Genomic DNA, 17,168 nt, shown 5'->3' on the forward strand with positions numbered 1-17,168 from the left:
CGTCGATATAGAAAGAAAGTCACACATTTTTTCGCTATAAGAGAACATCGTACGAGGTGAACCAAATCGAAAATTTCCCCCGTTCCAATCGACGCGTTCACATTACTTTCCATCATCAACACCTAACTCCGTTCATTTACACGAACACTCGAGTCACCTGCTTCGAGAACGGTCCGCAGCTCCTCGTTCCTCGTTAGAAGGGGAATGGTAATTGATTTTTCGCGGTTTATGTGTCGGAGGAACGATCGTAGCGTAGTTGTGGGCGCGAAATTAATCGACGAGTTCGGCATTGGCAAGAGGCTAAAAGGAATGGAGAAAGCGTGGCATTAGTTGTCCATATTAGGACTCGGCCATCGACTGTTTAACGCTCGTGAGAATTTGTTACATATCAGGCTTAGAAATAGGCCTATGCGACCGTTTACTGTGCGGCGAGGGAGGAGGCAATCAGAATGCCGAGCTCCGGAGACAATGGACTTGCATCACTAATATTTCGCGGTACTTTCCTTTCTCGAAGCGCAACTCCGCCACGCGTAATTTCTACCTCGAGACGTTTGAATTTACGCGAGAAATTTCTTCTTTAAATTTTTCTCTGTTCGTTCAGTGTCTGTAATGTTTTAATCACTTCGATTACTTCACGCTATATGACATTATGTTTTAATATCCAGGGGAATTTTATAGATGAAACAAATACGGTAGGATCTTGATTATTCGAACTAATATCATGGATTTCATAAATGTTTCCGACTGCATTTGTTTTACTTTCCTATTTCAATTTCCATGGCATACAATGTTGTAACTCTGCTTCGCTTATTCTCGTTTTCTAATCCTTCTGTTTAAACAGAGAATATTACGCCAGGTATATCAGATGTTGTATTTAGTCGAAACAAGAAACACTATTTGAAATGTATGCTGCAGAAATTGTTCGTGCAATATCTGATAAGCCAGACAATATAATAATATTTATACAATACAGAGAAAAACATTTATTAATATTATTAAATAAAATTATGTATTAATTATGACACAATAAGGAGGCTGCCTGTGGTTATTACTTGCAACATCGTTTTAAACATCAGATATAACAGCTCACATTTATATAAATTTAATTTAATAAGTTCACATAAATTTAATGGAGAGCACTAATCATCCACGGTAGGAACCAGAGATAACATTAGCCAAAAAAAAAAGATAGGTATCTTTCACATTCGCACATTTTCAATAAAATAAATAAAATATGGATCGATTATCCTCCTAATTATCGAATTCAACGTTTTCTTAAAAATTCTCATTTACATTATGATGAATTGCTATTTGCCAATAAACGAATCGAAAGTTAAATTATAGTAAACTGTATATCGTAAGAAATATGTGGCTTCAATAATTGCAAAGGTAATACTTTCGTAACTCGTTGCATATCGTCAGTGGCATCTAACGCTAGAACACGAAACGACGTAAAATCGTTGACATTCACACCGCTATCAACGCTATTAGATAACGGTCATTACTCATGAAACTGTCCAACACATAAACCACCAAGAAACATCGAGAATCATCATCATGAAAAAGAGACTCACCGATAAGCAACAAAAGAAACGCGATGTATCCCAGCGCGCAGAGGTTGTCGAACACCCGCATGGTACTTCCGGTTCGCTCTTGGTCCCCAAAACCCTCCAACAGGCTCTAGAAACTAAGACCCAACGGTTCGACGAGGAACCAACCTCATCCTCAACACCGTCAACAAGAGTCACAGGAAACAACCGATCACGAATAATGAAACACGGAACACGAGGCCGACAGCGGAGTCAACGATGGTAACCGGTCCTCGAGACATGAAAGACTGGGGAAAGGCGCGTTTGTTCGGTCGTTGGTTCGACGTTAAGCACCGACACACTGTGACCACCTCTTCTGTTCCTTTACTCCCTGCCATTCCGATCTGTGCCGCTCTCCCTTCACGACAGATAAGTCTTCTCCCTTCACGGATCATCCTCTAGAAAGTCGCTCGAACGACCTTCTAGTTCACGGCGAAACGACGGCACAACACCGATGTCATCGTAGTGTGTTGTTGATATTCTGGTCCCATCCGGAGGCAAACCAGGGCTTGTCGTTAACGAAGGTTAATAGTTATGGATCCTTCGATCTTTACAGCTACGATTAATCTTTCAAGACGTTCATTGATTTCGTGCAGAAACTCGAACGACTATAGTAGAATTCCATTTATCTGAATTAGTTGGCAGACTGACAGTTTATGTAATTGGAGTTCATATATAATCGGAGCTCGCTAATTATTCTCACTGCTCGTTACTTTTCGTTCGCATAATAGCAGCTCACGTGTCAGCATAAGCGAATTCAAGCAGCAAAAATTAATTGACCATTATCTTAAATTTCGTACAGATAAATGAAGTTCTACTGTGCCGAGGAAATTAATGGACGTTACTTCTACTGCGATCTTCGAAACATATTTCGACTCTTGCACTCTCATTTTAGCAAACAATATAGATTTCTCGTAATATCTTAATGATATGTATAACGTAAAATTGTGTGAAGAAATAATGAATTTTCCGTATTTTTAACAAACTTGAGATATCTTTCACTTCTAGAAAAACACAAATTTGTCGAAATCGATTGAAAATACGCAATAAAATTAGCCCTCTGTAGTTCTCTAACTAACTAAGTTCGTCTATAATTGTGACACGGACAAGAATTTAAATCGCCTATTTTTATTTTTAGAAGCGTTTGGTGGTTTTACAAGTTTCGTCGGATTTATATGAAAAATCTGACATGAAATTACAAACGAGTACTATGTTAAATACGTTCAGACTTTCAGACACTGAAAGTCGAATTTATCGATATTAATAATCCTGTTACATGTAACGCTTAAGATGAGAAATTTATATTTGAATGTGAATCGGCTGGAAATTCCACTCTTCAATAGAAGAGGCTAAAACTATATATCTTTAAGAGTGTCATTCTTGTACATACTCCAGACGTCTAAAATTAAAAAATTCTCAGCATCAGCGTACTCGAGCATCAGCGTTTCACTCGGTAGTCATTGCTAAAGACGCCTCGATTTCTTAAGATGCGACCCGAACGACCGGTCGAATATCAATCAGCGTATTGCATCAGCTTCCTCTGGTTACGTATAATTTCACGTGAACGTCTTATGAAGCGATTTCTCTATTTTTATTTCGACTATCAGCGAGCGTTAACCGGGACATGACGTTTTATTGAATTCCTCGCTATGAGCCGGTGACAGTGGTCCATTTAAATCGTAGAGTTATCTGTATTGGCGTATCTCAGACATCCGCTTCAGCCTTTGTCGACATGCCCGATGCTGGCATCCTCGAAACCTTTAATACCATCGAATTTAATGGCGAGGTTTTGGACATTTTTACAGCTGTCGGTTTATCGAGGATCTTCATGATAGCGGTTCAATGAAAAAAATTCTTAAGGAAGACTTTTTCAAACTGGAACTTGGTCTCGATGTTGGCACTTGGCCTGGATGTTGAAACTTGGTCTCGATGTTGGAACTTTGATGTCCGATTTGTACGGTTTCTTCTTTGCAAGAGTTTGACGATTCACGGTAATATTTTTCAGCAATGAAGAAGGTCTTTTGCTTTCGATTTGCTTAAATCTAGTCTTTGCTCGAACCTTAATATCGAAGGACGTGTACGTGGAGAATTATTCATTGTTCGCTTATCACCGAAAACATTTCGTTTAACAGCGAAACTCATTGTAGTAGGGGAAACTTACACATCGAACAGTCAGTGTGATAAGGCTAGGAAGAAACGTATCGAAAGAATGAAAAAACCTGGATTTAATATCTGATTAAATTGAGGCACTGATTTTTAACGTTTGATGTTTGACGAATGCAAATTCTTGAGATTTCCTTCCACAATCGCAATGTTGGAAAGGAAAATTGCATAACATAGTTTGATTGAAAAAAAATTTGTGAGTGGATTAATACAGGTCATATTTTTATTCCGTACATACATTTCCTTTTCTAACGTAACGTTAACATTGATTTTTACGTATGTTTGTGTTTGCACTTCAGAAACTGATGTCTGCATCCTCCACCTCGCTAGAAGAAATACAGAACGTCGCCAGTATAGAGGCGACCGTGACACAGCATTTCGCCTACTTGCATGGTGTTCTTCAAAATACAGAGCAACAGATCATTGATACGTTACAGGAGTATACAAATTTCCAGGACAAGAATATCAACGAGATTTTCACACAGCTGAAGGAGTATGAAGAACGACTTCAATCTGCCATTCTGGTAAGTACCCGATTTGAAACTTTTACATGCACTACTTAATCCTTTCGTAGTGTTTATAATTTATTCATTGACTAAACAATACTTGTTTTCGGTGAAACTGGTCTCAAAATTTAATACAATCGATCTTCTTTGCTAAACCATCCGAAGAAATGTGTTTCTATTATTAATTATCAATAAAAAATAATTTCTCTTACAGGCTAAAAAAATGTTAGTCCTGAATGAATTGAGGAAAATGTTTTAGAATTATCACAAATTTCGAATTTTCTTTTTTTCTTTTGCAATTTAAGGATTTGTGAAGATACCTATTTTATTGCAAAAATATAATTTTTTTTTAGTATCTTAGTATTAGTATAGCAGTGACAAATGTCTGGCTAAACGTTTCCCTTGCTTGTTTTCTTTCTTTTTCTTTTTTTTAGGAAGCAGATACCGAATAAATTTTAATTAATTTATGGTAAAACTAAACTAAAATTGATCTATATACATTTGTTACAAGTAATAATTAATGAAATATAAATTACCTGCGTTTTCTCATTTTCAACATCTAAATTATTTTGTTACTACGACAATCTCTTATTTGTTTATGCTCGTGTGTTGTTCAGTAAATCAATAACGAGATTTTATCACAAATATTCGAATTTGTCGTGTAATTTATAATATATGTATTATAAATCATGTTATATATAAATCATGTATTTATACGATACGTTAAACGATTTATCAAATATTCAAATTTCAATTTACTAGAAGTATCTCCTATTTTTCAGTTTAGAATCGACATCACGTTTCACGCGCTCTATTTCGTTGGCTAAATTATATCTACATGTGTTTTTAAACAAAGCATTATTGCATCCACAATTTCAACTTGATTGGTATAATTATTAGGTCCGCGGGGAAGTTTTATCGCTTTTATCCACCCAATGTTTGACCTGTACGCAACAAACGAGAATATCTGCACTCGTAACGAGATTTTCCTCGATTAGTCTATAGAGTTTCGGCTATGAAATTTTCGTAATATAAGCGAAAATCGTTAAAAATTTTCCTCGCGACGTCTTTCAAGAATTTTCTAGGACAATAATATGATATCTATAATAATAAAATTATAGGCACAAAGTTGTTTTTTATGTTTGCTAAATTTTTATATCCAGCGATTTAAATACACGATTTGCAAACATTATCGAATATTAATGAAGATTTGTTATTTGTTATTATCAAGGGAAATAATACACCTAATTATCTTGTTCCACAAAGTCCATAAAAATCAGGGTGATATTAAATATGTGGATAAATGTTAAAAGGCTACTGTAAAAGATCAGACGATCGATTGGCGCACTAAAAAATCTGTTTCAGATATCGACATCGATCCAAAACAACCTCGACCAGGTAGACATTCAGCAAGTGATAAAAAAATTGGAACCGATGGCCGACATTCCATGCTATCTGGTTCAAAACACTGATAAAGACGATAAAATCGCGTAAGTGATATTTCATTTTCGTGCAATATTTTTCTCTTCTTTAATTTTCGTTTCTTTAACTTACTCCCCGTTTCTTTTCTCCGAACTTTTTTTACTTCCGACTGCGAGAAACGAGAAAATAATTGTTACTTTCAACTTCGATAACAGCTAAAGGTCAAAAACAAACATACGATTTAAAGAAACTAGAAAATATAGCGTTCCTAATCTTTTCGTTCTATCCTTTGATGGAACGACGAACCACTACTTTTAAAAATAAAGTAAAATAATGAAATTTTTGAAAGTAAAGTAAAACAATGTAATAAAATTTTAATAAAATGATAGAATTTCATCGAGGATATATCTGTCGCATAATTATCATCAATTGCCTCAAATATCTGCTTCCATTCGTCTCGGTTACTATTGTCTCAAAAGCAATTGATAAAGAGAAATAAGAAAACAACGAACGAGGAATAAAATTTATTAAAACGTTTTAATATTGTTTGAATAGGTGATCGATGTCGATCCAGCACGATATTTATCTCGATTCCAACATTAAAACGGTCGAACAACAAAATCATATTCCTTAACGTTCTTGCAGCTCTCGTACAGTACACAGAGATTTTCCAACACAGTGAAAAATCTAGAGCTTTTGATAAATCAAAATCTCCGGTGCATATTGAACGATTTATTTTCCTCGACACCGACGATGGTGCAGAGTCAGACAAATCCTCTGTCGTTTATATTCGTAAGCAGCTTATAGATGTCCGAACGAAAAGAGAATGAAAGACAGAAAAAGAAACTGGTGGGAATGGAGAGAGCACTCGAGGTGTAAGAGTAATTAATTAAAGCGTAATGTATCTACAGTTGCGTTTTAAAGCGGCTTCGGTATATTCCTCTTTTTTTTTTTTTTTTTTTTTTTTTTTAACCAGCAGAACGAACGTCGCTCTTTATTTTCTCCTCGAGATTTCGACTAATTAAAACAAATCTGTTTTTCTTTTTTTCTTTTCGATGCTTGTATGCGATAATTCGAATGCAATCGAGACTTTAATATTCTATTGGTTCGATAGATTTTTTATGAAATTTTCACATCTGAAAATAACACCAATACCAATACATAGAGTAATTAAAAATGAAAAAGAACCTATAGATTTGTAATAAAACTATTTATAAATGCCGAGTGTATTGGAAAATACACTAGACGAATAGGTGAACTATTACGATTTGTTTAATTTATTTTATAAAAATAAAAAGCAAGTTGTTTAGGGTCACTATGGTTTTCAATGCGAATGTAACTGATATTGAAAAAAACTACAGCTTCTTGCTCAGTTTGCTTAATTCGTCATTCTGTCTCGCGAGTCTGTTTCCCAGAAAGCTCCTCGATTTAGTTAATTTTGAATGCCTTCGATCACAATTCTTTTGCATCTTGCAACTTCTATTTGTTCTTACATTTTCCAATTCTATTCAACATGCGATCATTGTTTTAGATTGATATTTCTTGATTCAAAAGTAGTTATAAAATTTCATAAAAATAGTCATGAAATTTCATTAATTTCTTGACACAAGAAACGAACGAAGATAAGAAATCATTATATTGCAATTAAGTGTAACTTGATCATCGAAGTAGCTATTTATATAAAGCAGTTATTTCTTAATTAAACGACACGTTCTTCAACATATTTTCTTAAGAAGAATGAACGCTTCTTTTTGCAGATTTGACATCAGTAGTAACATCGTTAAAACTATAGAACAACACTGCTGCGTGTACGTACCGAAAACACCCATCTACAGCCTGCAACAAAAGGATTTGCTACCAAAGGATTACGAGATGGAACCATTGGTCGAAGAAACTGTTACTTCGCGTAATATTAACTTTCTTCATTATCAATTTTCAAAATAGAAAGAATCGAATGGTGAGGCAGCTCCACTTTCCAATAATTTGAATAAACCAACAACGACTGACTCAAAATCAAAACACTTTATCAAAAACGTGCTATAAATTCATTATCTGCTAACACTTGGAGTAATAAACTTTCGCACTTTTAAATATGAAACCTAAATCTTTCTTTCCCTTCGAATAAATACAATTTAAATATCAGAGCTGCCCTCCTTATTGTTGCAAACTATTCGATTTTAAGAGTAAACTATATTATTATGAAACGAATAATTGATAATTTTATTAATTTAATTTTATTAGTTGAAAATTTTGCCATAATGAAAATCTTTATTTTAGCAGAAAATAAGGAAACATCCCCGAAGACTGAACCTAACGTCATAACGAACGATAGTCTTGATAATATTGGTACGTAGGTACAACTTTCTCTTAATAACGAGTATCGCTTAGGACGTTCTTTGCAAGTTTATGCAAAGATCGCAATTTACGTAATATTTTCGTCAGAAATAATTTGTCGAAAATTATCCAAATAATTGTAATCGTTAAAATACGCCGTTGTTCTATAACTCTTGTAGATAGTTTTTTTTAAGTTTCTACTAACTTTTATTATACGATCCGAATCGTTATTTTGCGAGGATACAAAATTCTAGTCGATCGATTGTTTTCGTCGACGTCGAATATTGTATTTTGGACAATACTAGTGGATGTTCTGATAGTTATGAATGAGGTGTATATATGTGAATACATAGGCATATAACTTCTAAGTTACATAGTATTATATATGAAGGATTAATTTATTCTCTTTTGTTTCAAGGATCCTCAGAGATGGTCAACGTCACCCACATCGTGGACCCCTCTTGCTTTTACGTTCAGATAGTACAAAATCAACAGAAAATATCGGATCTTAGCAAAGACCTGGCTACACTGGCGACTACTACAGGAATAATACCAACGGAAATAACTTTAAGTACGATAACTCCACTTGCTTCAAGTTTGAACTTTCCCATTTCTTTGGTCGTATTTTTCTTAAAATTTGTATTAAACACAATACCTTTTTCGTAACTTTTGTATAATGAAATGACCGCTATAGTAGGATCCAATTTATCTGAACTTCTAAATGCAACATTATGATCGTTTTTTAAGCTTCCTGCATTTAAAAAGGATATATCTCTGTTTCTAGATGCGCTGTACATCGCGCAGTGCTCGAAACACAATGTTTGGTACCGTGCACGTGTCATAGAGAAGAAAACGAATATGAACGATGACGAAAGATATAGCCTGTTCTTTATTGATTATGGGATGAAAGAGGAAAATGTACCTTTGAGTAGAATAAGAAATATCATACCGCAATTTGCGATGTTACCGGTGATGGCCCTTAGGTGCACTTTGTTCGATATTGTTCCTAATAATGGTAAATGGCATCCCGATGCCACTCGAGTTTTTAAGAAACTAGTTTGCACGTAAGTATAATCAAACTCGCAAAGCAATTGTAAATGTAATTAAAAGCCTAAACTCTATATTTGTTATTGTTATTATTTATTATATTATTTAGAATTTTTATTAATAATCATATTTACTTTTAATTATTGTATCAATAATATTTTACATTATTATTATACTATATATTTTTAGAAATTCTGTAGTATCGATGTGCATCAAGATGATAACCGGTGATACCTATTACGTCGATCTGTGCGTGATATCATCCAAAGACTCGGGCTTAATATCCGTGAAAGACTCCTTAACGTATATGAAATACGGCACTTGTATTTCACCAAACACATTAATGGTAATTGCGAACCGTTCATAAACGTTTCAATTTTACTCTGCATGATTTGATCATCGATCTTTTGTTTACAGAGAATGAATCCTGACTCAACAAGGAAGTATTTTAAGGATGTGTTAGACCTAGAAATTTACTCGGATGTTCAAATCCTATTTGTCGAATCTCCTAGTTGTATATATGTTCAAAGGGTACGTAATTTGTTAATATTTACTTTCTTCAGTTATCAGTAAATTATTAAATAGTTGATAGTAGATTAATATTTAATTTACTATTACTATTACTAATATAAATTAATACATAGTAAATGAATAGCTTTAATAGATAGTAAACTAATAGTTATTATTTACGGTCAGTTATTAATAATCAGTTTTCTGTTTAATAAATAAACAAGTAAAAACGTAGGAATTAATAAATTAATATTTATGTTACAGACACACATAAATAAATATACCTTTCACAAAATGCAATACGAAATGATGAATGATTACGAAAGAAATACCACTGATTATATTGTCTTTGCACCTTGTAAAGGTAGATTTCCTAAAGTACTCTTATTAAATATTTAACGATAATAGTAAATATTATAAAATATAAAATACCAGAGTATACTACCACGGTATTAAGTATTATACAGTAAATTATACAACTATATATTTTAGAATTGAGATCTTACAAAAGTTCTTTTTACAATTCACGAAATATGTAGCCTAATAGATTTTTGATATAGAAGCTACCTAGAAATTACTTTCTAAAATGTCCAATCGTATTGCGCGGTGAAATATTCCTTTGATTGAACAATTAATTACGCGTGTCCTTTTTTACATAGATTTACCGTGTGCTGCACGAGGAGTCGATGGATATTGGCACAGAGGACTCATACGCGAAGTTACCGAGAACACTATAAAAGTTTTCTACGTAGACTTAGGATATACATTGATATTAAGTTACGATGCCATCAGATCTCTTCCAAGAAAATACATGTCCTGCAGAACACAAGTAATTTATTTATATGTATCTTTAGTTCTAAATATAATTCTCTTCTGAAGCAAAATATCATTTGTTCACCGTCAGGCTGTAAGAGTTTCATTAAGAAACATAAAGCCACGATCTAACAATAAAAACCAATGGGAGTTGGAAACTAAGGAATTCATAAAGAAATTTCTAATGGATATGAAGTCAAATTTCAAAGTTATCCCTTATAATCAATTTGGAGATACATACAACGTTGCTATGTTTACACATGATAACAGTATTAATGTCGCTGACTTACTAGTACAAAAGTGCCTAGCAACGTACATCATTTCTAGGTAAATAATTGAAATGTTTTCTAACAACGCTTTTAAAACATTAATTATCATCCCTTCTCTCTCTCTCTCTCTCTCTCTCTCTCTCTCTCTCTCTCTCTCTCTCTCTCTCTCTCTCTCTCTCTTTTATTTTTCATTTTTATATTATCGATATTGTTTTTGAAATCTAAAATCTTAAATCTAAAATCAATTTATTAAAAATAATCAGAAAAATATTAAAAATATAATTATTATATTTAATATAAATATTAAACGTATTATACAAACGTTATGATAATAAATATATGTTTTTTTGTTTTATGACATAGTCCGCACAATACAACAACGGCTACATTCGATTTAAAAATGAAAAAAAAACCAAAGAAAGATATTAGTTGTTTAGAATTATCTGATCAATATTACAATAATCCAATAAACGAAAACATGAAGAAAGTCATAGAAGAAAATGAAGATCCTTTCAAAATAAAAGTTCAAATACACCAAGTGCAATCTCCAGACAGCATTTACGTTTCTGATGCCGCGTGCGATCAGAGCGACGTGGAACTAATGATAAAACAGATGCAAGAATTTTATAACAAGTATCATCCCGCAAAACGAGATATTTGGACCAAAGGTGCTACTTGTGCAGTTTATTTTACAAGAAGTGATATGTATTATCGTGGCCGAATTGTTGATATTAAGTCAAACGATACAGTAGTCGCATTTTTATACGACATAGGAGTCGAAGAAACTGTATCGATAAATGACATACAACCGTTGCATCCCCTGTTCTCTAAGATATCAACGTACGTTTTTAAGATAAAGCTAACGGGTATATTACCCTGCGGAGGATCCACCACGTGGCCATCGTTGTCTTGTGAGAAATTGCGCGAAATCATAGATAACAATCAGACTTCCAAATTCTACATATCTAAATTGGTAAACATTAATCACAAATAAGTGAAAAAAAAATATATTAGTTAAGAAAAACACTGAACTTTTTTTATATCTATCTTATTTAGATAGTATCGCATATAATATTTTGTATCTTGTTCGTAAAACAAAAGTTTTACTTCTACTGACCATCATAATGCATGATACAAACAGATTAAATACTGTTATATAGATTGTACATTATAAATTTTTTTGTTATTTATTTTACATCTTCGTAATATGGTTATCTTTTAATGTCATATATTTCCTTCACCATTTTATAGGAAGACGAAGATATGGAAGATTCTGCAATACCGGTTGAATTATGGATTAAAGAAGTAAAAATGGACGGGCCATTGGCACCAACAAGATATGAAATTAATTCTATCAATAGAATGTTGGTTGAAAAAGGAGTAGCATTACCCGTGAAGGAGTACGTCATCGCTTCAAATATTCTCTAAAATAATAGTATTCTCCTATCCAATTTTTTCCTCTTAAAAAGTTGATTTACACACGCTTAAAAATGTCCAGGTATGCGAAAAAAAGAGATAAAATTTTAGCAATTGAATTGAAACGACAATTAATGAAGAAATTTGAAAGATTAACAAAATATGAATCAAACGTGAAGTGGTTTGAAATCAATAATTGCTCCAATGAGCCCATGGAGATAACTGCTACTACAGCGATATCGAAGCCAATATTATATCATTTAAATTCTGATTCTAATAATCAAATTTGTGAGAACATGGAAGAAATACTTGATAACGTTCCGAAACTTTTATCGTCAACTTGGTTACCAGTAGAACCAATAAATGAAGATACATTTATTGCTATACCAACATACTTAGATCATAGCGGCATTCTTTATCTTCATTCCAAAACGGGTAGTACGTATATACTTTTTAAATTAACTCTATTAAAAGATACAACGTAATAATTTTAATAGTAAACATATAATATACTTCTCTTATTATGTTCCTCTTTTCTTAGGTAGTAAAATATTAGAATATATAGAAATGAAATTAGAAAAAATATACAGCAATTGTTCAGTTGAACTTTGTGATACTGTATGGGCTGTAGGAGATCCATGTATTGCACAGTATCATGTAAATAAAAAGTGGTACCGAGGAAAAATAGTGGAGATTCAAGGAAACGACATAATTAATGTAAAAGTTTATTCCCATCATCTGTTCAATTACAAAGTATATATGTGTTGTAATACTTTACGAAATATATTTATTACAGGTAGAATTTGTAGACTATGGAAACATAGAGCAATGTACAACTGAAGATTTAAACAAAAAAGTTATCTTAGAAGATATTCCAATTCAATGCACAAAATGTTTGATCGAAGGTTTAAATCCGGTAAATAGTTTAAATGATTCCATATATTATCTATTAATCAATATGTTCTAAAATTATTGATTAAATTTACTTTAATAGGGGACTGAGAATGGAATGTGGGCAACAGAAGATTTAGATAGAATACATAAACTTCTCATTGAACAGGAATGCGAAGTCACAATCACTTATAGAAATGAAAAATACCTCAATGTGAGTAATGTTACCAAAACAAACTTCATTCAACAATAAAACTAATATAATTTGGCAATGCTTATAAAATAGAAAGAACGTTTACAATGTTTAAAACTTGATAAAATAATTAAGTTTCATTTTTATTTATTTATTCATATCTTTTTTAATTTAGTACGCCTGCAATGTTTCAGATTTCTTTAAAGATCTTGCCAAACAAATACTGCAAAAAGAAAACTGATTTAATCACATTTCTTGTCAATGAATGGGAAATGAACATTAAATCTAATATTGAGTCCATTTCATTCCAAAGTACAGTAACTACAAATGTTACTACAGATGTTACTTCAGATGTAGTTATAGAAAACTCGAGATCATTTTCTTTGAGCGATGACGTGATAAAAGATCCAGTTATTATTGAAAATTCTGTGTTGCTTCCAGATAATGATATAGATACTGTACATAATATTGACAATGATACTATAACTGATGTTGAAAATGTATCATGGTTTAAATTAGAGACAATGATTACTTCAACTCCTAATATTACTTCACAAGAAGATCTTTCAATGCATTATAAACTTATAAATATACCAAACGACATAGACTATATTGAGATAGAAATGTGTTGCTGTATTACTCCTACTATCTTCTATGCTCAATTAAAAGAAAATATTCATTGTACGGTATGTTATGAAACTATCATCTCATACCTCGTTTTCTTATCTTATTTTAAATATTTACAACGTAAGTAAATATTTCCTCCATTTTAGATTTTAAATGCGTATTATACACAGTATGAACTTTTAATGAATGACTTGCAAGAAAATGCGGACAAACAACCATTAATTACAAAGTTTACTGTTAGTAAGTATTACTCAACTAAAAGTAATAATTATTTATAAGAAAGGACTTGCTATGAATTTTAATCAAAGTGATTATGAAAGAATTAAATATAACAAATAATTCTATATAACTTCACCTTTATGTATCTTATGAACTGGAATGAATTTATTATTTGTAGATACTCCATGCTGCGCGAAATTCAATGATAATCTTTGGTATCGATGTCTAATAACGGAATCTGAACCTATTATAAATTCAGATAATATTGAAATTAAACTGCTTTATGTAGATTACGGTAACGACGAATATAGAAAAGTAAATTCACAACAGTAAGTCACATTTATCTGGTTTATAATATTAATATATTATTGCATCTTAATATAAAAACCATTCTTTTATTTACATAACAGGTGTGAATTGTACACTTTAAAGAAAGAATGGATAGAAATACCTACTATTGCAATAAAGTGTAAATTGTGGAATGTAGAAGTTGTTTCTATATTCGATCATGATAAGCTAGTCTCTCAATTAGAAAAGATGTACAATAAACGTGTTATAGCTAAAATTAAAGTAAGTAATTATGTACTGATTAATCATACATTTAATAATAGATGATAAATAATGAAATTAATTGTTTTAGGAAACTGATGAAGAGTTTATGAGCGTTGAACTGTATGAAGATGAAAACTGTGAGAAAGTTATATATAATACTTTAATTGAAGAAGGTTTATTCGAAGTTAGATCAAAAAAAAATTGACGATTTACATTATCCTTAAATAATAACACATATTTATTTTTATCATTTACAATGATAAGTTAGTATAAAATTATTAAATTCCAGAATGAGATTTTATGTTAAAAACTTATTAATCATACAAACTAAGCTTATATGTTGAACTATTACAGTTTTTAAGCAAATTTAAATGTTTATTGTTATAAAAGGAGAAAATTACTAGAAATATATTAACGTTGAGCACTTTTAGCAATCTGTTCTTTAAGTAATAAAATACTTTGCCTTTGTTCAGGTGGTAACATAGCGATTTGTTCATCAGATAATTGTAGTACTTGCATTATTAAAGCCGCCTACAATGAAATTAGTAATTATTTTTACATTTTGTCATCTACTATATAACTGAATAATGTAAGATTTTATATATTTTTATACAAAAATAAATGACATCTATATGTAATTTGTTTTTAAATACCTTCTCTTGATCAGACGCTCCGCTCGGTATATTTCCCGCTGGAGACATGCCTGCCATAAGCCTCGACGTTGCAGATGTCGTTGACGTGGTCAATGCAGTAACTGGAGTTGCTACACTAACTGTAGCGACATTCGAAGACTGACCAGTAGGTGCTGCAACAGGTCTTGGTACCACTGGTAGTGCAACTGGCACTGGTGCTAAAGAATAAAATTAGCAAAAAATAGATACAATTATAAAGAAGTAATTAAATTTCTTATTCTGAATTTCTCATTATTATAAAAAATAAGAAATATTTTGAAAAACTTACGATTAGCTTTTGTAATTCTTGGATCAATAGGCATTCTTGGATCTCTAGGATCCCTTGGATCTCTACCAAATCTGTCTGTTCTTGGATCACGACAGAAACTGAAAAAAATCATATGCTTTTAGAATGTTTTAAATACTTCGATTTTAAATTATCTATGATAATTGTAGAACCTCTCAACTCCTTCAACAGGAAGTGTGCTGTAAAAAAGAACACATTCTTAAAATATATTAATTTAAGAGATTTGTTTAACATGAAAGAAATACTAACTTGTCCGAAATATTGAATGTACTAAGTGCTCTAGGATCTGTATTGGCAGGTACTGCTGGAGATGCACTAACAGGTGTTGGTTGTACTTGTTGTGGTCCTCTTAAATCTTGATCCATTCTAGCTAGACGTGGATCCATTTGTCTGTCCAATGTGCGTAAATCAACATCTTGACCTGTCATAAAATTTTGTTATCTAAACATTAAAAGATATCTAAATTTATACAAATAAAATTAAAAGTTCACTGTTCTCACCAGCAAAAATTGGTGCTGGAGGATTAGTAACTGCTGCTGGACGCGTAGGAGCCCATGGTTCTTCTATTCGAGGTACAACTGGATGTACAGCTGACTTATCAGAAGGTGTTAATACACCTGGGATTGGATTTGCTTTATGTAACATATTAACTGCTGTATGAGGGTCCACTATTCTCATTACTACCTGAGCTTGTAGCAAGGCATATGCTAATTGAGGATTTTGAAGCAACATTTGACGTGCCTCATTTGGATTGTTTTGTACACAAAGTTTCATTTGTTTCATAAGTTCAAACATTTGCTCAGGTGGTAAGGATGCAACAGCTTTACTTATAGCTTCTGGAGCTTTATCCGATTGTACTGCTTCTCCATATGGATTCTCAGTATTCTGTCCTTGTAAAAGACTTTGCATTTCCATTCGACTCTTTTCTGTACATGCATTATCAACCCGCAACGTTCTTCCACCAATTTCATAACCATTCAAGTTCCTCATAGCACTAAGAGCTGTCTCTTGATCTTTGTACTCACAAAAGCCATATCCTTTTGGCTTGCCTGTCTCCCGGTCAAACACTAATCTAATCGAATTACAAATTTTTGTAAGTAATATAAAGATCTACGATAACATTGTCATTTACAAAATTATTATTTACAAGTAAAATAAAAATTATTTTATTATTAACTAATAATATTTAAATTCAAAATGAACTTACTTAAATGAAAGCACTGGTCCAACTTCGCTAAAAATATCCTTTAAATTCTCCTCTGTGGCTTCGTACGGGATATTCCCGACTATTCAAAAAGATCATACATATTTGAAGGTTATGCGGTATCATTATTAATGAAAAATAATCTAATATCAAACAATGTTTCTTACCGAAAACACTCCGCATAGACTTGTCCATGAGCGATTGATCAGAAATAGTTGAATTACTCATTTTTGAAATTTATTCGCTTTTGTTTATTATTCGAAGTTTGAACACAGCACTAGTTCTCTGTTACTAGAAAAACAGAAGCGAAAACCAATTCACATTGATACATGGCTAACCAATAATATCACATTATTTTATTATATGTATTTTTATCTTTTTATTACACCATTTATATTATTCTGCCATAAATTGTATAAATTATGTAATATCTCT

General features: G+C 32.1%; 3 protein-coding genes across 7 annotated transcripts in view; 1 reads left to right on the forward strand and 2 right to left on the reverse strand.

Moving 5' to 3' along the window:
• The window catches only part of LOC139987192 (uncharacterized), a 117,203-nt gene extending 115,100 nt beyond the window's left edge, over positions 1-2,103 (reverse strand). Inside the window, exon 1 of the mRNA XM_072003171.1 lies at positions 1,575-2,103. Coding sequence (XP_071859272.1) covers positions 1,575-1,635 — 61 coding nt within the window. The 5' untranslated portion in view covers positions 1,636-2,103. The remainder of the gene's footprint in view (positions 1-1,574) is intronic.
• Positions 1-15,093, forward strand: part of Qin (tudor domain-containing protein qin) — a 312,288-nt gene extending 297,195 nt beyond the window's left edge. For all 4 annotated transcript variants that reach the window (XM_072003142.1, XM_072003140.1, XM_072003141.1 and 1 more), the window contains 22 exons: positions 4,052-4,276; positions 5,624-5,748; positions 7,438-7,586; positions 7,958-8,026; positions 8,433-8,585; positions 8,799-9,078; positions 9,251-9,407; positions 9,479-9,592; positions 9,836-9,935; positions 10,231-10,400; positions 10,476-10,711; positions 11,017-11,626; positions 11,905-12,053; positions 12,152-12,507; positions 12,611-12,786; positions 12,866-12,985; positions 13,064-13,174; positions 13,348-13,839; positions 13,927-14,020; positions 14,178-14,328; positions 14,410-14,569; positions 14,640-15,093. In XM_072003142.1, the coding sequence (XP_071859243.1) occupies positions 4,052-4,276; positions 5,624-5,748; positions 7,438-7,586; positions 7,958-8,026; positions 8,433-8,585; positions 8,799-9,078; positions 9,251-9,407; positions 9,479-9,592; positions 9,836-9,935; positions 10,231-10,400; positions 10,476-10,711; positions 11,017-11,626; positions 11,905-12,053; positions 12,152-12,507; positions 12,611-12,786; positions 12,866-12,985; positions 13,064-13,174; positions 13,348-13,839; positions 13,927-14,020; positions 14,178-14,328; positions 14,410-14,569; positions 14,640-14,756 (4,314 nt within the window). In that variant the 3' untranslated portion in view covers positions 14,757-15,093. The remainder of the gene's footprint in view (positions 1-4,051; positions 4,277-5,623; positions 5,749-7,437; positions 7,587-7,957; positions 8,027-8,432; positions 8,586-8,798; positions 9,079-9,250; positions 9,408-9,478; positions 9,593-9,835; positions 9,936-10,230; positions 10,401-10,475; positions 10,712-11,016; positions 11,627-11,904; positions 12,054-12,151; positions 12,508-12,610; positions 12,787-12,865; positions 12,986-13,063; positions 13,175-13,347; positions 13,840-13,926; positions 14,021-14,177; positions 14,329-14,409; positions 14,570-14,639) is intronic.
• On the reverse strand, positions 14,766-17,060 carry Cstf64 (cleavage stimulation factor subunit 2 CstF64). 2 transcript variants are annotated; one of them, XM_072003164.1, is made up of 8 exons: positions 16,901-17,060; positions 16,737-16,815; positions 16,030-16,601; positions 15,779-15,950; positions 15,682-15,708; positions 15,512-15,609; positions 15,205-15,401; positions 14,766-15,082 (listed from the first exon to the last, which is right to left on the reverse strand). In XM_072003164.1, the coding sequence occupies exons 1-8, from the start codon at positions 16,959-16,961 to the stop codon at positions 14,963-14,965; spliced, it is 1,326 nt and encodes a 441-aa protein (XP_071859265.1). In that variant the 5' UTR covers positions 16,962-17,060; the 3' UTR covers positions 14,766-14,962. The 2 variants fall into 2 exon arrangements, with proteins under 2 accessions (XP_071859265.1, XP_071859266.1); XM_072003165.1 differs by lacking the exon at positions 15,682-15,708.
• Positions 17,061-17,168: the final 108 nt, after the last annotated feature.

This window comes from Bombus fervidus, chromosome 5, assembly GCF_041682495.2.
Source record: "Bombus fervidus isolate BK054 chromosome 5, iyBomFerv1, whole genome shotgun sequence".
Taxonomy (NCBI): Eukaryota; Metazoa; Arthropoda; class Insecta; order Hymenoptera; family Apidae; genus Bombus; species Bombus fervidus.

Bases quoted from the DNA above. Each gene is read 5' to 3' on its own strand.
- Cstf64 (XM_072003164.1), bottom strand. From the start codon at position 16,961: ATGAGTAATTCAACTATTTCTGATCAATCGCTCATGGACAAGTCTATG. The intron at 16,816-16,900 runs GTAAGAAACATT...CTTTTTGAATAG, and splicing joins GTCTATGCGGAGTGTTTTCG to TCGGGAATATCCCGTACGAA. The intron at 15,610-15,681 runs GTTCTACAATTA...GATTTTTTTCAG, and splicing joins CCTGTTGAAGGAGTTGAGAG to TTTCTGTCGTGATCCAAGAA.